This window comes from Eucalyptus grandis, chromosome 6 (assembly GCF_016545825.1).
Source record: "Eucalyptus grandis isolate ANBG69807.140 chromosome 6, ASM1654582v1, whole genome shotgun sequence".
Lineage (NCBI taxonomy): Eukaryota > Viridiplantae > Streptophyta > Magnoliopsida > Myrtales > Myrtaceae > Eucalyptus > Eucalyptus grandis.
The window spans coordinates 30,858,885-30,885,444 of NC_052617.1; the positions used below are offsets into that span (position 1 = coordinate 30,858,885).

General features: G+C 39.9%; 3 protein-coding genes across 3 annotated transcripts; all 3 read left to right on the forward strand.

Moving 5' to 3' along the window:
• The first annotated feature begins 248 nt into the window (after positions 1–248).
• On the forward strand, positions 249–1,440 carry LOC104429571 (stemmadenine O-acetyltransferase). The gene is made up of 2 exons (XM_039314498.1): positions 249–425; positions 457–1,440. Exons 1-2 carry the CDS (start codon positions 249–251, stop codon positions 1,438–1,440), a joined length of 1,161 nt encoding a protein of 386 aa, XP_039170432.1.
• Positions 1,441–7,874: 6,434 nt separating this feature from the next.
• On the forward strand, positions 7,875–8,453 carry LOC104429572 (stemmadenine O-acetyltransferase-like). The gene has a single exon (XM_010042416.1). The coding sequence runs from the start codon at positions 7,875–7,877 to the stop codon at positions 8,451–8,453; it is 579 nt and encodes a 192-aa protein (XP_010040718.1).
• Positions 8,454–8,555: 102 nt separating this feature from the next.
• LOC104429573 (stemmadenine O-acetyltransferase-like) lies at positions 8,556–9,010 on the forward strand. The gene is made up of 2 exons (XM_010042418.1): positions 8,556–8,624; positions 8,720–9,010. The coding sequence occupies exons 1-2, from the start codon at positions 8,556–8,558 to the stop codon at positions 9,008–9,010; spliced, it is 360 nt and encodes a 119-aa protein (XP_010040720.1).
• The last annotated feature ends 17,550 nt before the right edge of the window (positions 9,011–26,560 follow it).

Genomic DNA, 26,560 nt, shown 5'->3' on the forward strand with positions numbered 1-26,560 from the left:
TCACGTTGGGCGTTAGTGTTACGTGATATCTGCTTAATCCTTCAAAACGTGAGCTACCGCGAGACCAGCATATACTTCTTGTTTAGCCTTCATTGATGAGCCTATGACCCAAAAAATTGCAAATTTCTCCTCTCTTTAATCTATATAAACTACAAAATCTTGCGATTCAAAAGCACAAAGGAAACACATCTTTCTCCAGAAAGAACTTAAAAGGACAAACTTCCAAATCTCTCAATTTCCAAGAAAACATGGCCATGAAAGTTGAGGCTGTTTCCGCAGAAAGCATCAAGCCTTCCTCTCCAACTCCATCTCACCACAGGAGTTCAAGTTCTGCCTCCTTTGACCAGCTGGCTCCTCCGTTTTACGTTCCAGCCATCCTGTTCTACTCAGCTCCCGATGACAAGGCAGCGCTGGACTCCGCCTCGGTGACAGGAAACTTGAAAACTTCGCTCGCAGGCACTTTCCCTCTTCTACCCTCTAGGTGGAAGGGTGAAAGGCAATGCTGCCATCGATTGCAGCGATGATGGCGCGCTTTATTTGGAGGCGAAAGCTCACTTCGAGTTGTCTGAAGTCCTGTCAAACCCTGACATCAATCAGCTCCAGAAATTCCTTCCATTCTCTCCTTACAGAGTCATTCCCAACATTGAGGAACAAGTCATTGTAGGGGTCCAATTTACTTTCTTCAACTGTGGTGGTATCGCGATCGGCATTTGTATCTCTCACAAGATTGCCGACGGTGCATCAGTCTCAGCTTTCCTCGCTGCATGGTCTGAAATTGCCGTAAATGGTGTCGACGGCGAAGCCAACCTCAAGACTCCCTTCTTGAAAGCATCTGAGATATTCCCACCAAAGGACATAAAATTCCAAATGCCATCTGGAGTCATCAGCAGAGAGAAGCTTTTGACCAAGATGTTTCGTTTCGATGGCGAGAGCTTGGGCCATCTCAGGGCCAGGTTTGGCAGTACTGCCCCTACACGCGTTGAGGCCGTGACTGCCCTCATCTGGAAATCTGCCGTGGAGGCTGCGAGGAAGAGGCCAGACTGGACCAAGAAGTATCCCCCATCATCAGCAGTGACACATGTGGTGAACATCAGAAGCAGGATAAGGTCCCAACCATTGCCTGAGAATGCCTTGGGCAATCTGTGGCAGTCCATTGTCGCACCACTCATGGAACCAAACAAGGAAGCTGAATTGCAGGACTTTGCAGGAATTGTCAGGAAATCAATAAGGGAAATTGACAGTGAATATTTGAGTGCGCTTCGAGGCGAGAATGGATTAGCAAAGGCCTGCGAGAACCTCACGGCAGCACGGAGGCTGGCGGCAGCGTCTGCGGGAGAGATCGAGCTCTACAGGTTCAGCAGCTGGGCGAGGTTCCCGTTCTACGAGGCAGATTTTGGCTGGGAAGGCCTGCTTGGGTGTGCACCACCAGTGTTCCCATGAAAAATGTGGTCATTTTGATGGGAACTAAATGTGGGGATGGGATCGAAGCATGGATCACGCTGGCCGAGCATGACATGATCGAGTTCGAGCGCAATGATGAGTTGCTGCAGTTCGTTGCGCGGAGCCCTTGACTAGACGCACGACACCACAATGAAAGTGATCGTTCGTTGTTTGTTTGCTTGATTCAGGGTCTCATATGTTCGTCCCCTTAGTTAGATGTCGTAAACTGGTTTAATGGTTGGTGTATTATCACACGTGTGATTCAAACCTAACGTGCATTGATTTTGATATCCATTTGCTTTGATTTTGTAATTATATCTATGGGCAATTCACTTTGGAAAACGTTGTTAAAATGGAGAAATACAATATGTAATGTGCACTGGGGCATATAATTAAAAAAAAAAATGTCTAAAGGCATTTTTGTCAAGTCAAAATATTCAAAATGAGTAATTAAAAAGTTCAGACACCCTAAGGAGAATTAAATATGAAATCAATATATTTTAAGCGCATTAATCCAAGCTTAAATAACATCTTAAGGGTACTGCGTTGATAAAATCCATTATTAACACGAGCAAAGCTAAATGTATAAAGAAAACTTATTAATTTGGTTTACTAAACGATGCGATAATTTTGTATTGGGTATATCTAGAAGCGAATGATTCATGCATGATTTTCATTTATTTTAATACCCAATTGTAACTTGCAATGTCACTATAGGTAATTTTTAGTAAGATATCTATGTACATCCAACATTTTCCTATTAAAACTTGTTTTAAATTCTTTTGCCACATAATTATGTACTAACAGACATTGAGGATCAAACATCTAACACGAATATTGACTAATTCCAAAATGGCATAGGGTTATAAAAATCCGTACAGCAGTGGATAAAAGCAACAACACAAATCTCAGCCCAAATTTTTTAAGCAATTAACTGTAATGCAATATGTATAGCTAATTCAGGGGAAAATCCAAAGGAAGGCTGGCAATGGCCTCCGTCGCTTGGGCCTTTTAGAGCACGAATGATAACTATCCCGTTTCATAAATTAATTTCCATTCGAGAATAGGTTCTTTTTTATTTTTTATTTTTATTTCCCAGACGAGTTTCTAAGCAATAATATGTGTTTGATAACGACACAAAATTTCTCTCTCTCAAGCGGTGGTAGCGAATGGCGATCGTCAATAGGTGAGTGATTGGCCAGTAATGAGGATGAGCGATGAGAATGCTTTTTATTTTTCATTTTTATTTTATAAATGGAGAAGTAGAAAATTTTTACTTATCATTTCCGTTTCAAACTTATTTCTGGACTAAAAATTTATTCCAAACATAAAAAAAAAAATGAAATCGTGTCACTAAATGGATTTTTGCTTCAAATCTATTCCCAGAAAAAAAATGCCTAAAAATAAAATAGTTATCATACGCACCATAAATATTCAGTATGACTTTTAATGCAAAGCATTTATGAAAATCTCAACTAATATTTATAATATCTCTCATCTTTACGTCGTCCAATACAAAGTATTTCATAAATATACGTCTGAAAATTTATGTGACCACAACTAACTATTTTAGAAAGTAAAAATGTTAGATAAAAGTACGGTTTTAAAATTCAAACATCCTAACACTTTCCGTGAAGTGTAGGTTGTACTTTGTCTAATAACAGTGGAGGCAAATAGGAGCGGTAAAATTTCACATGGTATTATAATAGCAAATTCCAATTTCAAATACTTCTAAATTTCTATTTGCCTCCCATATTTCATCTTATGCCAAAGTCCAATATCCATTTTGAGAGACAGTGTTAGAATATTTAAATATTAATATATGTTTTCATTTAACATTATAAACCTTTAGAACTATTAACAATGGATGCAACAAAATTTTACAATAAGACTTAGCAAATTTCGAGCATTGATATCATTTCTAGTGCTTATAAATATACCAAAAATAATTACTTCTTCTTTCCCGGGATAAATAAAAAAAATAGAAATTTCTTTTTGTGCGTTTATCTATCCATGCCCCGGTCCCGTATGTGTCATGCACGTCAGTCCATGACAATGTTGCATGATGTGATCGATGAAATTGCATGATGTGATCGATGAAAGCAAGTGGATTGACTAGCTTCATTTCTTCTCATGTTAGATAATTATCTATTCCATAACGTCAAAAGCCTAATTAAACTAGGGTGGCCGCACTAAATTGTCAACTTATAGACGGAGCATTTTGGTTAATCATGTCAACTTGTCAGCTAAAGTAAGATCAAAATGGAAAAATAGCATACCATAAAGATCAGATGACTTATTAAATAGGAAAACACTGAAGATTTTTCATCAAAAGAGAAAGCGAGGAAGGTTCCTAACAATCTCTTACGGAAAAGGAAAAGAAGCACACAAAGATTTATGAGCTTTAGCATACTATTTCTTAATAATACAGCATTTCTTAATAAGACAGCATAGACGCACCTTATTTCAGTTAGATTCTATTAGACTTTGCATGTGTTATGTTATTATCCTTTGCTAGTTCGAGCTTTTGAGTTGATATTTGAGTTGGACTTTCTCTTATAATATAGGATTAAGGTTCCGCCCCATTTTTGTTTTGAGCATGTAGCTGCCCATTTATCAATTCTATGTTTCGTTCTTAATTCAATCGGTACATGGGATGTATTGACACCTAAATTTCGTCGACAAGTTAAACATGCATTTTAAAAGAAAATCATTTCAAGATTTAGATCTCCAATCACAACAAAGTCCCTTCCTTTATCCAAATATAGTTGTTTCATGCAATTCTACATCCACTACATTCCACCTGCACATATAGAATAAGTTCTTTGCATTTAAATCACATTTTTAGGCCATTCACGAGTAAATTGAAGAGTTTACTTTTTTGATCAAATTGAGAAAGTTAACTCCTAATTGAAAACAAAAACATCGCTACATTGGACATGGACATTCCTTCAGTCTCAGAATACGGATTTAGGTTTTTAAGTTTTAAATTATCCCGTATAGGTCAAAGGTTGACTTTTTAGGTCAAACCAAGAATTTTAACCTTCGATCAGAAACGTCGCAGTTTCATTATCTTGTGATATTTTTTCTGCTTGGTTTCTTCTACACATTTGATCTATGGACAATCAAGTTTAGAGTCCTCAGTCCAAATTACAAAATTTTCGACAAACGAATCCTCGGGAGTTGGTCAATCTAGAAGAGCACTGAATTTTTTTTTTTTTTTTGGTCAGGAAGAGAACTAAAATTCATTGGTTGACTTATTACTGAAAATTCAACTTCAACTTTTTGGGTCGAACCAAGCCCAATAAACATAATTTCGAGACATATCTGGTGCTTAGGGCTATGGTCAAACGTGAAGAAAGACCATGCAATCTTAGGCCCAATAGGGTTGGCCCATCAAGACTGAACTAGGTCCAAAAAAGGCCAGCCCATGAAGCCCCTTTATGGCTAGTGCCCATGTAGCCCATTTGACTCTTCCTTGGTCAACTCCCTTGCCCATAGAGTCTATTAATATAAGCCCTTCCTATAGTAGTCCTAACCACTCATTCTTGGACAAGTCACTAAACTTGTCCTTACAAATGATTGGCTAGCCTATACGAAGGAAGATTCTCTCTCCTTTTCCATTGGTGGATCTAGAAGAGCAGCCTTGATTCCCAAGGGAATTCTCTCTTTCCCTAGAAAATATTGACACTTTATAGGAGATTTTGTGTAGTGTCGAACGTTTCGATATTTTCCAACACTTTTTGACATTCTTTGATATCTGATTTACTTTCCTGATACTCTTCGACACACGAGTCTGGAATTCCAAGATGTGAGTTCGTAATTTTGACACGCGATTCCTATACGTATAGGTTCAATATTAAAAATTTTCAATAAATAATGAGTCAAAATGTAAATATGTAAAAAATAAGATAAAAATAAAATTACTTCTCGTAACATGAAATTCGCTCACCAAGTTTTTTTTTTTTCCTCTTTTCTTGTTCTAACATACGAGTCTATAATGTGAATTATTTGTTTCTTCAAATTTTATGAATTATTGGAATGAAGGTGAAATTATCAAATTAAAAATAAATAATATTAACAAATGATGAATTAATGTTTTTAGTGTAAATTCATTCTAGACTCTTATTATTATTATTTATTTGTAAATTTGATCAAATTAATTTGATTAAAATAATCATAAAAATGATAATTTATCATGTATATATTAAAATATGCATTTAATATATCTGTCACATTGTGTCAAAATTTTCTATTTTCTTTTTTAAGAAACGACGTGTAAACTTATCGTGTCGCGTGTCGTGTGTCCCGTGTCGGTATCGATGCTACTTAGCTCTTTCTCTCTTTTTCCTCTATAATTGGCAGGCCATTTGCTCTCCATGACTTCCAATTCATTATCCTCAGGAGAAACTCCCAAAAAATCCTCTCTCAATCTCATGGACGTCCAGCCACCTCTCTCCAATTGCTTTCTTATTCATTTCGCGAACCCCAAATCCAACTTTCATGCATCTCAGCATCAGCTTAGGAATAAAACATGCAAATCAACCCAAACAATTCCTAAAACTTGTTATCTAAATTTTTTGATGATCCCTACGAATTTGTCCAGAGCATTCAATTTTTTTTTTTTTTTTTTTTTCACTCTCATAAAGACTCCTTCTGCGCAGTTATTAGCCAAAGCTCCGGTCTGTCGACCGGCAAAGTGTAAAGGGGCCGTTGGGCTTCGGGAGCCATCATTAGCTGGAATCGCGTGGGGTAGAAATCTGAGTTGGAAACTGGGTGGGAAAAATGGGTAAGGATTCGTCCCATAACTCGTTTGAGTGGATTTGGGTCTAGGATTTGGACCCGTCCAACCCAGTCCTCCTTCTCTGAATGGGCCTTGTCGTGCCCGTGCTTGGTTCGATCCAGTGGCCCATTGGCCTTGAATCGGAATTCACTGAACTGATTGCCATTGGGCTAGGCTCGAAACTTGGGTTGGAGTTGGAACACTCCCACTTTGAGAATGTTGAACAGAGCGAGTCTCCTTTTCAATCGGATCAATTTGATCCAAAATTCGATTTTGAGGTGAGTTGTTCTCCTCCTTGTTTGAATGTTGATTTTTTCGTCATGGTATCAATAATGAATTTCCACCGGGTTTTGTGTTGTTTTGCAAAATCGGAATCACAACAACGAGACAAAAACAAGACGGAGGTAATTCAGAAAAAACGCGGAAGCAAGACTAGGATCGACGGCTCTGATATCATGACAAAAATTGGAGAAGTTTGAGGAATTCTATTATATTTTTAATTATTGTACATCAGAGAATATATAATAGAAAAGTGTACCACGTAGGAAATAATATGCAAGATACAATCTTCCTATTTGAAATGAATGAATGAATTAATCTATCAATCTAAGATTTGTACCAACATCATATCTTCAAAAATCAAAACATATCTTCAGCGGTCATTGACTCCATTTTTCTCATATTCTTCGAAGAAGAGATGCGTCAGATAGTTAGCATGCGAGACTACACATCATTCAAATCAATTCTTCCAATTTTATAGCACAAGATCTCTATAATCCTTTCCCTCTCTTTGGACATCTTTCTTTTTTGGCAATTTTTCCTATAATAACACACTTTTTATGCTTTCTTCGTACCATTATATCTAGGTAATCTGTCCTTACAACAAGATAGAATATAGAATTAGAGAAATTCCAGAACAAATATCATCATATTGCACTGCATGCAGAATATTTCAAGATATATCTCAACAAAACAATTTCTAGAATACATGCCACATGCAAAAATTATATTATTCATATAATATTTTACATAGTTGAGATACTCAGCGTTCAGCTTGGACTTCTATGAATCCTTTTGACTCTTTCACCAGAAAAAATTGTCTAAAAAGTCATAAATTTATTATACTTTTAGTGATTCAATCTTAAAGCGAGGTCGACCCTCATCGATTGTAGCCTCGCCGCTTGGGCGTCGGTAGAGGAAGAAGAATGAAAAAAAAAAAGAAAAAGAAAAGAAAAGAAATAAAGAAATAAAAATATAAAAAATTCAAAAAAAATAATAAAAATAATAAAATTTTTCCATCTTAGCATCGTGTCCATGTTAAAGAATTTTGGTCAAAATTAACTGGATGAACTTAATTAATAAAATGTGAAAATGTTTAAACTTAATTCGTAAAATTGAAAATTTTAGAATTGAATTGACAAAAATAAAAGGGATTAGGACTTTTTAGATAATTTTTTACTTTCTCAGTTTCCCATTCTTCTAAAAATGGAAATTGTGGCCCCCATTGCACCGTCGTTCAAGGTGATGACGGTGGCCGTTTTGCGCATTTTATATCATCTTGCAATCATGCATTCCATTTCTGAACATCAAGTGGATGAACCAAAGAAACTTAAAAGTACAGGTTTTCAAATCTCTCAATTTTCCAACAGACATGGCCACGAAAGTTAAGGTTGTCTCCACAGAGACCATCAAGCCGTCCTCTCCAACTCCACCTCACCTAAGGAACTTCAGTTTCTGCCTCCTTGACCAGCTGCCTCCTCGGTTTTATGTTCCGGTCGTCCTGTTCTACTCCGCTCCTGATGAAAAGGCAGCGCCAGACTCTGCCTCGGTGTCGGGAAACTTGAAAACTTCACTCGCGCAGGTGCTTTCCCTCTTCTATCCTCTAGGTGGAAGGGTGAAAGGAAATGCCGGCATTGATTGCAATGATGAGGGGGCACTCTATTTGGAGGCGAAAGCTCACTTCGAGCTGTCCAAAGTCCTTTCGTACACAGACATCGACCAGCTGCAGCAATTCCTCCCATTCTCTCCATACAGAGTCAGTACCAACAATGAGGATCAAGTCATTGTAGGGGTCAAAGCCAACTTTTTTGACTGCGGTGGCATCAGGATCGGCATCTGCATCTCTCACAAGATTGCTAATGGCGCGTCGGTCTCTGCTTTTCTCAATGCATGGTCTGCAATTGCCAACAATGGCATTGACGGCGAAGCGAGCCTCATCCTCCCTTCCTGAAAGCATCTGAGCTCTTCCAACCAAAGGACATAAACTTCCAAATGCCATCTAGAGTCATCAGCAGAGAGAAGCTTTCGACCAACAGGTTTTGTTTCGATGGTGATGGCTAGCCTCAGGGCCAGGTTCAGTGGTGCCAATCCTACTCGTGTTGAGGCCAGAGTGGAAGGAGAAGTATCCCCCATCATCAGCAGTCACATGTCGTGAACATCAGAAGCAGGATGAGGCCACAACCATTGCCTGAGACTGCCTTGGGCAATCTCTGGCAGTCCAGTGTTGCACCACTCATGGAAGCAAACAAGGGTGTCGAATTGCAGGACTTTGCAGGCATTCTCAGAAATTCAATAAGGGCAATAAATGGCCAATATATGAGCGCGCTTCAAGGCCAGAAGGGACTGGCCAAGGCCTGTGAGAGCCTCATGGCGGCCCAGAAGCTGGTGGCGTCGTCTTTTGGAGAGATCGAGCTCCACAAGTTCATTAGCTGGGCGAGGTTCTCCTTCTACAAGGCGGATTTTGGTTGGGAAAGGCCTCCTTGGGTTTGCACCACCAGTGTTCCATGAAAAATGCGGTGATTCTGATGGGTACGAGGTGTGGGGATGGGATCGAAGCATGGATCACCTTGGCTGAGCACGACATGAGCGAGTTCGAGCACAATGATGAGCTGCTACAATTCGTTTCACCAAACCCTTGATCATGAGAAGCGTGACCCAATGATCATAGTGATCCTTTATGGTTTGCTTGTTCGTTTGCTTTGTTAGATGCCATAACTGGTTAAAGGGTTTGTACGTTATTATTATCAATGTGTGATTCAAACTGCAAACAGAAGTATGTTTGAAGGTCCATCCTCGGACATTTTAAAAATGCTAAGTAGTAAAGATTAACATATAGAGTTAGACATTCGTAATTAGTTCAGAAAATCGGTAAATTAGAAGTAGTTCAATACTTTAGCATTGCTTTCGAGGAACTTGGCCTATAAGGGCTGGACAAATTTATACAATTCTAGGCTTAAATCGTCTAATTTTCATTGTTTATTCCCCATTGATCTCTGGCACTTAGCGAATTCTAGCTGCATTTGGATGGAAATACAAAAAAAACCTCGAGGATAAAAAGTGAGATTATAAACCAAAACCTGTCACAAAGTGATGACCAAAATTGGACACGGCCGACAGTGCAATGACCATTTTGTACTTTCTCCTCAAAAGTTTTATCCTCTCGTATCATGTTAGTGCCACGTGTTCATATTCAATACCTAGTCAGCATTTCCCATTGACATTCGAACGGCAATGGGACTTTTGTCCCGCAATTGTGATTGAACTTGAGATAGAATATAAGGACCAAAATTGATCATGAACGATGGTCCAGCGCCATATTTGTAAGTCTCCATGATATATAAATCTTACTGGACTAAGATTCTATTAAGGAATTGACCCATGCTGGCCAGACTTCATCTTATCAAATGTGTAAGAATCATAAAAAGTGCATATCTTTCTTTAAAAAGGGTTGGGCATTAATGGTTGACTAACGGTTTGTCACACCCCGATCCTCCGAGCATGTGCCTATCCCTCACTGGTCGATTTAATAGCGATGTTTTAGGATGCATTGCCGACCCATTCATTTTAATATACGCATGCGGGAGCAAATATAAATCCCCAGACAATAAAATAATGGGATAGGAAAGTAGGACCATAAAATTTCAAACCACACAACCACACTTATATATATACATAACACAACTGGTCATATATTATACAAGTTGGTCCAAGTATATAAACACACATGATGTCAGGTTCTCAAACAGAGAGGGGTTTACAACTCCGACTACTCGTCATCGCTAAATTCTTCCTACTCCACCTCCTCGTCTTCTTCAATCTCCCCTTCTTCCTCGCTCCAGTTGGCGACCTCTGCTGAGTACACTGGAGAATCAGAATTGCCTTCAAGATTGAAGCATCCACTACTGATCCACCCTCAGGATCCGCTGTGCCTTTTCCAAGCCTCCAAAACATATTGAGGTACATTAGCCTCCGGCATAGGACCCTCCCTTCGCTCGTCATGATAGTGATGATACCATGACCGGTACCTATGAGGTACCTTCTTGGGTTCACCCATGTTGATTCAGAGTGTGGATTTTATCATCACATACTCCAATCTTTCAGGGTGAGGGTGCATCAGAATATGATAACCTACTTCTGTGACTTCCTCCCGCATACCAAAATGCACGGGAGGAGGGGGATGTGCTGCCATCTAGGGATCTGAAATATTGTCTCACAATGGGGTAAGACTATGTTTCAACAAGTTCTACTCTCCTAAGACCCAATTAGGAAACCAATACGCCTTAAGGGCTACCTAAGCACAACACTGATCAGAGGACTTACCTTGGCCTTAGTTCCACCCTGCAAGTTAATATCATTTACAGATATTGCAAATCACATCGATTCATAACATCAGATCAAATCATTGATCAATTGACTTAGTCGATTACATGTCATCACGACCTTCTTTTGGTCGGCCCATTCAATATTATCTATAAGTCCGTCCATAATAGGACTGCTCACTTTAAGCTGATAAATAAATAGTATAGCTCTTGCTAAGTTGATAAATAGTGTACTGCTCTCACTAAGCTGACATATTACCCGTAGGCTAATATAGTACACTAATAATGCTCTCTCTAAGTTGATCATATTGCTCTCACTAAGTTGATTTGGTATACTGCTCTCGTTAAGCTGACATATCAGAGCTCGTAGGTTGATATAGCATATCGATATACTGCTCACAATCTAAGCTGACATATCGCTCACAATCTAAGCTAAGATATCCAGACTATTCAATCAATTCTTCATTTTTATCATACTTGATAAAAATAGCCATGTATGGGTACACGGTTGGCCTTAGCCAAAATATCATAAATTCACTTTTTGAACATCCAACTAGTTTCAACAGCTCATAATATATTTTTGGTGCTGTAAACTGACGCTCGGTAATTTTCGCATTAATTACTAAAATTTAGTTAATTTAGGAATAAAATCCTAAAATCACAATTAAATCCATTCAACACCAATTTGAGCTCAATTAAATAAACATACTATGCCACAATAATCAACATAAAATTCGATCGTCGACTATCCCAGCCTAATTTTCAGAAAGTAAATAAATAAATAAATAATTTAAAAAAAAATTAAATAAATAGAAATAATTCCAATTTAGACCCATAATGCCTAATTAGACGCGAAATAGACACATAAAATTTTCAAGGTTCGTTCAATAAATAATAAATCGCGTCTACTTGCTAAATGTACTAACCATTTGCCTAACATGCATTGATAAGGCACTAATTTAATTGCTCTACTCTAATCTATCCACCTAATCATACTTAATTAAATCTAAACAACCCCTAAGCATCATTAGCCTACTAAGTGGGGTTTAGTGAGTAAAAATCACTTGTTTAACGCGTAGGTCGGTGCAAAACGATGGGAACATCATGGGGCTCGATTTTCCTCAAGGCGGGCCTAGCAATTGAGGCTTGGGACCACCTCAAAATGGGCCTTGAAGGTGGTTGAATACCCACAAACTCAGCCTCTGTTTTGAGCTACAAAAACAAGGAAAACAAGGTTGGTTAGGGCGGCAAGGCTCGGGAAAGGCAGTGGAGACGGTTTCGGGTCCAAATTGGGGCAGACCGGTGGTGGAGGGAGCTTTGGCGGTGGCTGGCATGGCTGGACGCACGGACAGAAGCTGCTGGACGGCGGTGAGGCGCGACGGCGTGCGTGCGCGCGAGGAGGGCGAATGACGGAGGTGGTGGTGTCGTGCGGCTCCGGTGGCTGCTAACTAGCTTTGGCGATGCTGCTAGCTTCCGCTGGCTTCTTGCTGGCTGTTGGTGTGCGGAAATGGAGAAAGCTAGTCGATTGCTTGGTGAGGAAGAGAGGGGGACAAGGGTTCCACCAATGTCCAAATTTTCCATTCCATGGTCTCCCTTGACCATTCTCAGCCATCAGCCCCTTCCTTGGCCTCCATTAGTCCACCAATGCTCCCTTGCAACCTTGAAATGGTCCAAAACCATAGGGAATGGGGGGCATATGAATTCATGGGCTTTGGCTTCAATGGGACACTTAATCATGCTTAATTCAATCCCTTTTGACTTCAATAAATTCCGTTATCGAGTCGATAATCGAATTGATATATTTCTTCACCAATTGAACCATTTTGCATCCAAATTGCACGATCAAAAATGATCCCTGGCTTTTTTTGAACAAAACGGTCTTACCTCGACTTTTTCCCAAAAAGTCTTGATTTACTGAAAAATCTTCTAAGACTGAATCGACATTCCTAGAATTTATTGTGATATGACAAATCTTCAATTTCTGAAATCGGATTAAAATTTGCTGTTAATTTCAATCAGGTGCGTTTTTAGCGTGACCTAGGCTACCGGGTAGTTTTCATAAATTTTTAGTGCAAGTGACCCGTGGTCGATTTTCTTCGAGCCGCAATGAATCCACTTGACACATTGGCGACTTTTGTTGTCATGAAAATCTCAAGGATTAAAATACGGACACAAGGTACCAAAACGATAGAAAAATCAGTCTAGTGCCGACCGACGAGAATTTTCCAATTTAGTGGTGTTACCCATGATTAGCCACACATCTTAGTCGAATCGACCTATCTTTGATCTCAAATCGATTTTTAACTGTACCATAATGGCCTCTAAAGATGAGCACGGTTGAGAAGCCGATTCCTTGTTGAATTCTCAGGTCTATCACATTAAAATTCCTTAATGGCTTCCTTGATTAGTCTAGTTATCTCAAGAGTGATTAGCTCGGAGAACAATCCTATATGTGTGTCGATGAAATGCCCAATTTATTCAATAGAAAATGGGATTGAAAATCTGGGTTGACACATGGGTTTGTCTTGAAAATGATAAAGATGATGCAAACAGTTTGTCTTGAAAATGGCAAAGGAGACATCATATTACTTATGGCCTAATTGTTTAACGTGTCTAAAGCATCAACATATGATTGAAAATTCCTAGAAAGGCCATCATTGGCCTCTGGCAAGGTCCCTTGCCCTAGCAAGGCCGTACCTCCCCCGAGGTCGGTGATGGCATCTTGTCCTCGCCACCTCTAGCGACAGTTAGTTGAGGGTCCAGCAAGGGTCCCCATGCTTGTCGCTGGTGAAAGTGTCTCAATTCTCGTCATTGCCGGTGGCCAACAATTTCCATTGATCAACAGGATGGCTAGTGACTGGTGGAAGGAAATAAGGAGAAAAGACATAGGAAAGAAGGAAAAAAAGAAGGACAAAAATAATTGAAAAATTAATAAAAAATGTGAAGAAATATTTAAAACTAAAATAAAATCTCCACTTCAAGCCAACCATTCGACATAGGATGCCTAGCGTCCATGTCAGTAATTTCACCTTAAATTGGCCGGATAGAATTCGTCAGCATCAATATAAAGAGGTTTAAAACTAAATAGGTTCAATTAAAACATTTACGATTAAATTGGTATCAATGTAATATGTTTAGAACTTGGTCAACATTCACAAGTCACATGAGGTGGTGGTACAAGGGAAGAAAATCACCTTGGTACAGTATTTTTTATAGACATTTTTTGAATTTCCTTGACTTTGGATTTGTGGACCGGCACTAACCGGTTAAATCCTTGTTGCGCTGCTAGCCATTGGATTGGTCCGAATTAGGTCTTGGAAAAGAGGACTTACAGTGCTAAAAATTTCCTTATATTAGTGAAAATGTTGTTGGAGAAATCATAAGATTATTTAAAAGTATGATACTGCGGAAAAAATTCTCTCCATTACCATAGATAATGCTAGCGCTAAAACCTGCAAGGTTAGGAATCTGATCCCACAACTTATACCTACTTGCAATGAACTTTTCTGAGGCAGCCTGAGTCGCCATGAAGAGATATCCCTTTTTTGCGCTCTTCTGTATCTTGTCTTGTTAATTAAGCTTTTAGACCTGAGGATGCAGCTGTGCTCCGAGGTTTAGGATGGGAGAGAATTCCCTTGTTTTTCCTTCCTTTAAATTGAATCTTGGCGCAATTCTGACCACACATAAATAATGTAGACGTGCCACATGATTATTTGGTCCTTATAGACTAATTCGTATTTGCCTGAACTCATTTTACTAAACCAAGCCAATAGAACCTTTTGTATAGCATAGCTCTGTGATGGAGTCTATCCATCACATCATTTATAAACCAGGTCTATCCAATAAATGGTTTGGGATTCTATTGGATGTTAGACAGATCCTGCAATGAGCTAATTCATATAATACCAGACCCGGCCCATGATTGTGAAATGTGATGAATACGGAGATAGCAACTTGCAGATGTATCGAAGCCACCAATTGGACACAGTAAGCTGGTTCACAAGTGAAGTTGATGTGCATCTTCTGTTCAATACTCTTAGGACATGGAGTTTATTAAATGTTGCTGCCGATAGCTATATCGGTAGGTTATGCGGGGAGTGTGTGCAAGATATCGCGCCAACCTTAGGATGACAACTTCATCCATCTAAGTGACTATAGCACCGCACTGCCTGACTGAGGCGAATCGGAACAGGGGAAACCTCCCCGCCCCACCTGACTATTCTGTTCTGCTTTAAAAGACAGTTACCACTATTGGAGATACAAATAATATGAGAATTTCCTCAGTTGTACTTCAAACATGTAACTGGTATACATGTTCGGGAAAGGCTGTTTCTTTTTTCTGATAACGTAATTGGTATGCACGAATGGATTGCACGCATTAGGCATTTTAGTGGACATGAGTTGAAGCACACTTTCGTGCAACGTAGGGAGAAGTCACGTGCACTCAGTGAAATTCAACTTATCTAATGTTAGATAGGATATGCACGCGGTGGCAATTCTCCCCTTGTTTTCTGCCGTTCATTATGCAATTGTAACTATAGCCGTTTAAGACAGACATGGTTACTGAAAGCTTTAGGGATTTCTCAAACATTTTAATGATAAAGCGAAGAAATTATTTATATGTCATTAATCATCTAGTTCTCTTTCTATTATCGTTCTGCTCATGATATCGGATCGATTGCCCTAGAAAGAGGGTGATGCTTTTATTTTAAAACCTGTTGTGGATGTCCTGAGGGACAGATTCTTTAAACATTACATGGATATTCTGCCATTAAGATTCCTTAAATATTACATGCAAACGAAGGAGGGTTCGTGGAGAAGAAAAAGAAGAGAGAGAGAGAGAGAGAGAGAGAGCACGAGAAGACGACAAAAGGGCAGCCGCTTACTTTGAAGATTTGACCACCAAATGTTGTCAAAATTTGCTCAATTTAAAATATGTTGTTGTGATCAAGACCTACGAGTTGATCGGTTTTGCTCATTGAAATCTTTCTCCAAAATACTCCTCATAATCTCCAACTGTGGGTTAGATTTTTTTTGCTCCAATTCTGTTATTCAACCTTTGCTGTGATGAAATACCATTGTATTTTTCATTATGAACATTAGCGTGTGACCAGAGAAGAACCTTTTTATATCCTATTGTTCTTGATGATTAGTGGAAGTTTTTTTAGTGGCCTATGGTTTTTGTCACTTTGGATTTTTCACATAAAAATTTTGGTGTTGTTCATGTCTCTTTAACATTTCAGCATCATATTTACTTATATTGAGGTTGTATTGCTAGAATATAATGATTTTTTTTAATGTTTATTGCTGGAGTTAAGTCAATTTTGGTCGATTTAGTATTGAGGAAGAAATTGATCCTGGATTGGATTAGTTCTTTGTAAATTGTTATTTAGTTTTCCCAAAAAAGTTTTATTAGAGTTAGTGTTGAGGTTTAAGTGTTAAATGGAAGAAACCAGTAGCACCGTGTTTAAATTAAAAGTGTCAAATTATTCTATTTGGAAACTTCATATGAAAGACATATTGTACTAAAAAGATTTGTATGATCCCACCGATACTGATGAGGGTAAAAGAAATAAGGAAGACAAAGAATGAGAGCGAATGAATTGAAAATTGTAATTTTATTTGTCAATAAATTGACAATGGTGTTTTTCAAAATGTTGCTCAAGGAACAAATGTTGAAACTTTGTGAAACAAACCAAAAGATCTCTACTAGAGGAGAATCCCACAAAATAATATATATTTTCTTTTTAATAAAAAGACTTGTAAATTTGAGATACAAGGAATGTTGTCACACCCCGAACCTCGAGCGCGCAACATCCCACCATGGTCATGCAAATGCGACATTCTTAGGTAGTGTCGCCGACCCCATTAATTTATTATTGCGCAAGCAGAACGTATTATAAAACCCCTATTATGAAATACGGGATAGACAAGTAGGAAGCAAAACCACGACATAACACTTTTATAATTCAACATAATTACAATCAGAGGTCTACGGCCAAAAGTCTACAAAAGACCGGCTCTTAAAAAGGAACTGTCCTACGACCTACAAGTCGGACACGTTCTCCAATGCTTATGACTTCACCTCTGCATTTCCTTAAGGCCAACCAAAGCTATCTGGTCACTTTGTCCACCAGGGACCTGAAATTTTAATCCCACAACTAGGATGAGACATTGTCTTAGCAAGTTCAACTCCCTAAACCCCTATTAGAAAGAAAATACGCCCCAGGTGGCCTAGCTACATCACACAAAAGACTTACCTCGTCTTAATTCATTCATGCAGATTAGCACAATTTGTATCACACAATCTCAGGGAGTAATAATAATTCAAAAATTGGAATGCCATCACTTTCATATAAATCACAATTGCACTTAGCACGCATTCCAATTATTATTCATCCACACAAGGGCATAGCCTACTTGCAGGTTCGGCTATCTAATCGACATTAATGCCCAGCATTGCCTCCCCCCTTGGAGCGCGGCTTCGTTACTACGTCGACGGCATTCCCGAAGGAGCATGGGTCCAGTTGGCCTAGCCTCTACTGCGACCCAAGCCACATTACTCTGTTGACGGCATTTCTAAAAGCATAAAGGTCCAGTTGGTGTAGCCACTATTGTGACCGAGTCTTTCAACTAGCACACGACAATTCAATAATCAATTGAACAAATCATCACTCAATTTGTAATATCTAATCATCAAATTCATAATCTAAATACACAGCAGTGATCAGACGAAATTATGAGAATTTAGGGTCCCGAAATAATTTTCGAAATTTATTAAATAATTAAATTTATTCCGAAAATTAATTAAATAATAATATCCATATTTTTCACAATCCATACTCAATTTATAATATCCAACCATCAATTTCAAAATCCGAATACACAACAATCATCGCACGAAATTCTCGAGCAATTGAGGTCGAAATAATTTTTCAGTTTTTTAATAAATAATAATATTTTAATAATTTCGTAATATAATATATTATTAAAAATTCCAGAATTTCGGAACATTTAAGTAAATAAAAATAAAACCCTATTATGTCACATCAAGACTTATATTAAAATAAACATACTTAACTTTAAACTAAACACACTTTAACTTAATTAAACATCCTAATATAATCCTCAACCACATAAGCTAATCTAACCACCTAAACTTACTTAACTTAGACTAAGCACACTTAGGGCATCATTAACTGTCTAATCAAGATTTAGTGAGCTAAACTCACCCGATTAACGAATTGAGCAAACCAAAATGACAAGGACATCGAGGGGATCGACTTTTCTCAAGGCGGGCTGAGGATCTGGGGTCGGGAAGCTGACCAAAACGGGCCAAATAGCCGCTGCCATATCCATTTTTCCAGTTGCTGTTCGCTGCTGGTTGAGGCCGAGAAAGGGGTGGATCCGAGTTCGGTTGGGGCGAGCAAGGGCGGCAAGGGCTAGGTAGAGGTGTATGGCGGTGGAGGGAGCTCTGGTGATGGCCTAAGCTACTCGAAGAAGTTGCTGGATCTCGGCTGAAGCAGGGGCGATGGCATGAGGGAGATGGAAACTGGCGGAGCCACGGCGGTGCACAAGATGACGAGCGGCAAGAGGTCCGGTCCAGCAGCGTATGACGGTGACGAGTGACGCTGCTGGCTGCTGTTGTGGCTTCCTTGGGTTGCCGGTGGGTTCCGAACAGCAAGTAGAGAAGAAGAAGAAGAAGAAATCAACGCCGTAGGGAGGGAGAGAGGAAGGCCGAGGTGCGCGCGGGTGGCGCGGAGTGGCGGTGGTGACGGACGAATAGCGAGGCTCTAGCTGGTGGCGTGCGACGGCCATGGCTACTTGGTTCCTTCCTCCATTTTCTGGTCTTCGAACAATAGAGATGGAGGGGGAAACCGACGGGAGAGGGAGAGGAAGGAGAGAGAAGGAGAGAGAGAGAGAGAGAGAGAGAGAGATGGGACCATTCCCTTTTTCTTCTTCTTTTTCTTTAATCGAACAAAAATGGCCCACCATGACATCATCAAGTGATGTCATACTCCACTAACTTCAAATCTCCCACAACAATCTTTAATGGGTCCAATTCCATCCTCCGCCGTGGCACACGAATTCTTAAATTTTGTACATCACATTCTTCAATTCTCTTCTAATTGAACCAAATTAAAGTCCATAAAATTAATCCAATGTCATCACCCTTCAATTAACATATTTACTTGACCGTAGAACCATTTTGATCTAAAAAATACCACAAAAAGCAGGCCTACCAAATTTTTGAACCAAATTAACCATACCTTGATTTTTTTGCTGAAAAGCTCGGCTTGCATGAAAAATCTTCCAAAGATGAGTCAATATTCCTAAAATAATTTGTGACACACCCAGACTTCCAATTTCTGAATTCGATCTCAATTTCACGGTTGATTTCACTCTAGCACGATATTAGCGCGTCTTAATTTACTAGGTAGCTTTTAGAAATTTTCATGCATTTGACCTGTGGTTGATCAAGCCACAATGTACATTTTTGACACATCGGCGACTCTCGGTTGTCGGGGTAATTTCAAGATTTCAAATACAGACATAGGGTACCCAATCGACAGAAAAGTTGGTATAGTGTCGATCGACAAGAATTGTGCAATCTGATGGAATCACCCACACTCGATCACATGCCTCGCCGAGTCAACCTATCTCCGGTCTTTAATCGATTTTTAATTGTGCTATAATGACTCTTGCAGATTAGCTCGGTCGAAAGGTCGCTTCTTGGTCAAATTCTCGAGTCTGATACATTAGAAACTCTTAACGGCTTCACCCGATAGACTAGTTTTCATATAAGTGGCCGACTCAAGGAAAATAACTATATGCGAGCCAACGAAATGCCCGTCTCAATTTATTGAAACTAGAATTGGAAAATCGGGATGTCACAAATGTAGCAGCATATCAAAACACTAAAATACATTTTAAGATATTGTAAGTTAGTTGAAAAATTTGAAAATTGATATTGGTGATGAGTTACATGCTTATTGTCACACCTCGGAGTTCCGAGTGCGCGCACATCTCTTGGTGGTTGATAAAATTTACGACGTCCTAAGACGCGTTGCTGACCCATTCATTTTATTACACATGCGAAAGTGAATAAACAACCCTTGACAACAAACAATATGTAATAGAAAAGTAGAATAACAAATTCATAACCAAAACACGATTTTATACACAAACTAGGTTATATACAATACTAGTCTACCTAGTAAAAAGATCAGCCCTCAAAAAGGAAACTATCCTACGACCCCTTAGTTGGACACGTTCACTAACCCTTCAAACTCCATAGGCTCTAGAGGCGCCAAGTCCACGACAGCACAATCAAGATGGTCAGCTGTACCTTCGCCAAAAGCGGCGTCGACTACCGCAGCGGGGACCTCAAAACCCTAGAGGGGACCAACTCTGTATTCATTGAGCCCGCGGCAAAACCACATCCTAAATTGATGAGGTACCCTCTCAGGTAGGCCCTCATTGATCTAAACGATGGTCATTACGAGCTTATAGACCCAGACCACGTGGCCTTCGGGAATAAGGTAGTTAGTCACTAGCTTGGTGACCTTCCGAGGCTGACCATAATGAACTGGCGCGGTCGCCATCTAAGGACCTGAAAAGATTGAGCCCATGACGGGGTGAGACAATGTCTCAGTAAGTTCATCCCTTAAATTCTGACAAGGAAGGAAATACACCAAGTCACACAATCACACAACCACAGAAACTTACCTCGTCTCAGATCCTCCTTGCATGTCAGCACAGTTCATATACACAACCATACACAATAATCAAACTCAATCAATTGGAACGCCACTATTTTCATCTCAATAAACACAAAGGTCCCAATTATAAGGCCAAATCATTATGAGACGTCTCATACCGTGCCACATAATTTTGTCCCATAATCAAGTGTGTCAAATCAATCAATCATGTGTCCCAATTGATTACGACTCAATGACCACGGCTGACTCAATAGTCAGTGGTCTTATAGCATAGCCGGGCGTCGTCTCGCACCATTGAGCATGGCAACGTCTACATCTAGACATCATTCCACATGGGAGCATCAGTCTAGCCTCCACTATGACAGGCATTCGTTGACTTGGGGCATATTCGAAGGAGCATAGCCCGGCCCTATAGGCTTGTGACGGGTTCTCATATTATTCATGCACCCATCCAATCCCGGCCAAGACATTGTGCTTTGCACTTAAATGTCCCAATTAAAATAATGTACTTGGCCTATTTTCTTCGTATTAAAAACACACAGTAAAATAATCGTGTGTGGGTACATGGTCAATTTAAACTAGAAAATTGATACCCTTCTTTTTAAAATCCCACTATTTGATATAGTATTTAAAACCATTTTTAGTGTCAAAACCCAACACCCAATATTTTCTAATTAAATATCAAACTTTCACAATTTTGGAATAAATAACCAAAAAATTTCAATCACCACTCAATTTGCACAAATTAATACTCGCTTGCATAAACTAAGCACACCATTGCAATTAGCACGAAATTTCAGTCATCAGCTATCTAAGTATAATTTCTGAAAAAAATATTAAATAATTAAATAAATACCAAAATTAATTAAATAATGCAAATTAAATACCGTAAGTACTCACTTAGGCTAGAAACGCTAATCTAACCACCTAAACGGGCCTAGAAAATTTCTAAACCTATCTAGATAAATAGCACGACCTCTTTAGCCCCTAATCAACCGCTCTAACCACCTAACATGCACAATTGAATAATTAAATGACTAATCTACACTAATTAACCACGTAATCCCTAATTAGCCTAAACTAATTATCCACTAAAATATCATTAACTCCTTAAGCAGAATTTAGCAAGTAAACTCACAGGTTTAGCGATCCGATGAGTTCATGGCTACGGTAACGCAAAGGCGGGCTACAACCAAGCCTGCGGTGACCCTAACCAAGGCGTGGAAGAGACCTAAAAATGGCCTTAAAGACCTCATCCCTTGCTGAGGTTTCGGCTTCTACTTGCTGTTGAAGGAGGTGGCTTGGTTGGACTATAGTGGCTGGAAACAAACCAAGCAGGTGGTAGCGATGGCAGCTGGTGACGGTGGAGGCGGATGATGGTTGGACGGCAGTGGCGAGGCTTTGACTCGATGGAGGCTTAGGATATCGGCTGGGCACGAGAAGGAGGGGGGACATCAGTGGCTCAACGACGGGCTCACGGGCGAGTGGCTGGCATGTGACGGGTGGACGGGTGGTGTGGGAGCTCCGGTGGCGGTTGACGGGCTGAGGGAGAGGTTGTCTGATTTCTTTTGGTTCTCTCAAGCTCTCAACTTCAACACCAATGGATAAAGTAGCCCAAATGAAGAAGAAGAAGCTGTTGAAGATAGAGGGGTCCCATTTGCCTCAAATATCAAGCTAAATATCCCCTTATTGCTCATTGCTTGCCCCCACCACTCTTAGCTATTATCCTTAGCCAATTTCCACACCCAAACTTCCCCTAGAAGCTTCCCCAAATGGTCAAAATGTTGCTGTCCCTTGGTCCTACGAATTTTGGACCAATTCCCTCCAATTTGGTGCAATTTCAACTCCAATTGAGCACAAATTGGCCTCCATAAAATCAACCAAGGTTCCCTCATCAAATTCAACATTTTCCCTCATCAATTGAACCGATTTGACGGTCAAAATTGCGACAAAAAACGGTCCCTCAAATTTTCCGGTCCAAAATAGCCTTACTTTGATTTTTTGCCAAAATCTTGGGTTTGCAGAAAAATCTTCGGAGGATGAGTCGATGTTCCTAAAATGAATCGTGAATGAGAGAACTTTATCAGGTTTAAATTTGCGGTTAATTTCAACTGGGCACGATTTTAGCGTGACCTAACCTACTGAGTAGCTTTTAGGAATTTTTAGTGCAATTGACCCGTGGTCGATTATTTTCGAGCCACGTTGTACATCTTCAACGCATTGACGACTCTCGGTTGTCATGAAAATTTCAAGGTTTCAAATATGGGCATAGAGTACAGAAATGACAAAAAAATTGGTCTAATGCCCTTCCGATCTACAATTTGAACCAGTCTCTCCACGTACGAAACCCTATCGTCGACGTCTAATTCTTCAAAATTCAGCATGTGGGTCAAGTTAGGTTTATACGTCCTCAACATTGACACGTGAACAACGTCGTGCACTTGTGCCAACCTCGATAACAATGCAAGACGATACACTAGAGTCCCTATCCTTTCCAAAATCTCAAAGTGACTTATGTGTCTCGGACTCAGTTTTCCCTTTTTGTCGAAGCGCAAAGTACCTCTCATCAGTGACACCTTCAGAAAGACGTGCTCATCAACTTGGAATTCTAAAGGTCTGACACTTATATGCATAGCTTTTCTAGCAGCTCTGAGAGGTCTTTAATCCATTTCTAATAATTGCAACCGCATCCACTGACTGTTGAACCAACTCTGGGCCTGTGATTTTCCATTCTCCAACCTCATCCCAACAAACTGGCATTTTTCACGCTCTGCCATATAACACTTCAAAAGGTGCCATCTGAATACTCTGTTGGTAGCTATTGTTGTAGGCAAACTCGATAAGATAAAGCTGTTCCTCCCAGCTTCCCTTAAAATTTAGCACACACACTCTTAACATGTCCTCGAGAGTCTAAATCGTCATTTCAAACTGGCCATCTGTCTGCAGATGGTAAGCCATACTGAATTGCAGCTTCGTTCCCAAGGCAATCTGCAAGCTTTTCCAAAAGGTAGTTGTAAATCTTGGATCTCGATCATATGTAATCGTCACTAGCACTCCATGTAGACGAACAATCTGACGCACGTACAATTCTGCATATCTGTCTAATGCAAGGTGCTTTCGTACGGCGATAAGGTGAGCCGACATTGTCAGTTTGTCGACTACAATTCAAATGGAATTATTACTCCTCTAACTCCTTGGTAAGCCCATCACAAAGTCTATCGTGATGTGTTCCCATTTTCACTTGAGAATCTCGAGAGGTTTTAGAAGTCATTCCTGCTTACAATGTTGTGCCTTCACTTGCTGACACGTCAGATATTTGGCGACATGCTTGGTGATATCCGCCTTCATATCGATCCACCAATAGTGTTGACGCAGATTCTGATACATCTTCGTACTGCCAGGATGAATGCTGTGATTGCTATGATGAGCTTCTGACAATATCTCCTCCTTAAGCACTGCATCGTCAGGTACACACAATCGTCCTCGGAACCTTAGTGTTCCGTCTTCAGAAATCTGAAAGTGAGCCTTTCTATTATCGGTATGCTCTTGCAGGATTTTCTGAATATCTAGGTCTGTCAGCTAAAGCGTTGTGATCCTTATCTGGACTTCCGGCTCAATTATGAGGGTGGCCATAAGATTTGAAAGGTGGCCTACCTCAAATTTGAAAATCAAATCTTGAGCTCTCTCGAGTAAAATCCACTCCTTAACCATCATCTGAGCAACTGAAGACTTCCGACTCAAAGCGTTTGTGATTTTATTAGCCTTTCTAGGGTGATACAAGATATCACAATCATAGTCCTTCATAAGTTTCATCCAGCGATGCTGTCTCATATTCAACTCCTTCTGAGAGAATAGGTACTTGAGATTTTGATGGTCTGTAAAGATCTAGAATCTTTCTCCACATAAATAGTATCTCCAAATCTTCAGAGCGAAAATAATTGCTGTGAGTTGTAAGTCATGCGTTGGATAATTCAGCTCATGAGGTTTCAACTGACGGGATGCGTATGCAACAACTTTGCCATGCTGCATTAACACACAACCCAGTCCTCTAAATGACACATCATTGTAGATCTTGTACCCTCCAGGACCAGATGGAATCGTCAACACAGGTGCAGTAGTCAACTTTTACTTAAACTCTTGGAAACTATGCTTGCACTTGTTTATCCACACAAATTTATCTTCCTTCTTCAAAAGTCGAGTCAACGACGAGGCTAATACTGAAAACCCTTCCACAAACCGTCTGTAGTATCCTACCAAACCCAAAAAGTTGATGATCTCGGTCCCTATCGTCGGTCTTGGCCAGTTGATAACCGCTTCGATCTTGGTCGAGTCCACGGAGATTCCTTTACCTAAAATCACATGACCAAGGAATGCAACATGAGTGAATCAAAACTCACACTTGTTAAACATGACGTACAGTTCATGATTCCTCAGTGTCTGAAGCACCATCTTCAAATGCCCTTTGTGCTCCTTTGGATTTCTCAAGTACACCAAGATATCGTTGATGAACACGATCACAAACTGATTTAGATACTCTTTGAAAACTCAGTTCATCAAATCCATGAAAGCAGCTGGGCCATTCGTCAAACCGAATGACATTACAATAAACTCATAATGGCCATATCGAGTACGAAACGCTGACTTCGGCATATCCTCATTTCTGTTCTTCAGCTGATAATATCTTGTCTTAGATCAATCTTAGAAAATATCAACGCTCCTTGTAGCTAGCCAAACAAGTTGTCAATCCTCGAGAGTGGAAACTTGTTCTTGATCGTCACTTAATTAAGCTGACGATAGTTGATGCACAAGCACAACGAACCATCTTTCTTCTTCACGAATAGAACTAGTACTCTCCAAGGTGATGCACTGGGACGTATGAATCCTTTATCCAACAACTCATGCATTTGCACCTTTAGTTCTTTCAACTCAGACAACGTCATTCGATAATGAGCCTAAGAGATTGGCTCTGTCCCGGGGGCTAACTCAATCACAAATTCTATCTCTCTTTCTCTAGCAGCAGACTTGGCAATTCCTTTGGAAACACATCTGGAAACTCTTGAACCACTACGATATCTTCGATCTTCAGCTCCTCAATTGTTGTATCCCTGACAGTTGCCAAGTAACCTTGACAACCCCCATCTAACAAACGGGTTGCCTTAAGTGACGAGATTAAGGCAATCGAGGGTCCTCCTCGACTCCCAATCAACTTAAAAATTTCACCTGCTAGTGGGTTAAACTGAATTGCTTTATGATAACAGTCCATCTTAGCTCATTCCTTAGTGAGCCAGTCCATGTCAATTATTACATTGAAATCATATATGGTTAGGACTATCAAATCTATCCTCCTTTCTTGCTCGCCAATCACTAACTTGCAACTAGGACAACCCATCATAGACCACACCTTATCCTTTAACAATGTAGATATGCTAACCACTAACTCCAACAACTCAAGACTCAATCCTACTAGCTTAACAAATTGCTCAGTTATAAATGAATGAGTTGCACCAGGGTCAAATAAAGCATAAGTAGTGTGGTCATTCAACGAGACCGTATTTGTGATCACATTAGGCGAGTCCTCTACCTGTCCTCTAGTGATGGTATACACTCTTCCTTGTGTTGGAGGTCTGTTTTGTCCACCATGCTATGCAATTTGTGGCGCAAACCCCTTATTCCAACTCATCAATGGTGGTGGTGGTAACTATTGCGGTCCCATTTGTCTTCTGGGACAATCTTTGACTTGGTGGTCTTGTTAGCCACACCCATAATAAGCACCCGGCCTAGAATGGCACGGGGTCGATCCGTGTCGCCTTCCAGAGAAGTGACACACGCCCATCTAACTCGGCGCTGACTTACCTACCCCACCCTTCCTGTTAGGTGGGATAGGGTACGTTCCTCCTATCATAGGTTTCTTCCCAAACCTATTTCCATCCTTATTCGAACCAAACCATGACCCATATGTAGCAACTTGTTCGTTCAGATTCCTCTCTATCAACTGGGCTTGACCATATAGTTCATTA

What these genes read in the sequence shown, in the direction of transcription:
- LOC104429572 (XM_010042416.1), top strand. Translation starts at nt 7,875, where the DNA reads ATGGCCACGAAAGTTAAGGTTGTCTCCACAGAGACCATCAAGCCGTCC.
- LOC104429573 (XM_010042418.1), top strand. Translation starts at nt 8,556, where the DNA reads ATGGCTAGCCTCAGGGCCAGGTTCAGTGGTGCCAATCCTACTCGTGTT. An exon ending in AGGCCAGAGTGGAAGGAGAA is followed by an intron (nt 8,625 to 8,719) that starts GTATCCCCCATC and finishes AATCTCTGGCAG; the next exon opens with TCCAGTGTTGCACCACTCAT.
- LOC104429571 (XM_039314498.1), top strand. Translation starts at nt 249, where the DNA reads ATGGCCATGAAAGTTGAGGCTGTTTCCGCAGAAAGCATCAAGCCTTCC. An exon ending in CAGCGCTGGACTCCGCCTCG is followed by an intron (nt 426 to 456) that starts GTGACAGGAAAC and finishes CTTCGCTCGCAG; the next exon opens with GCACTTTCCCTCTTCTACCC.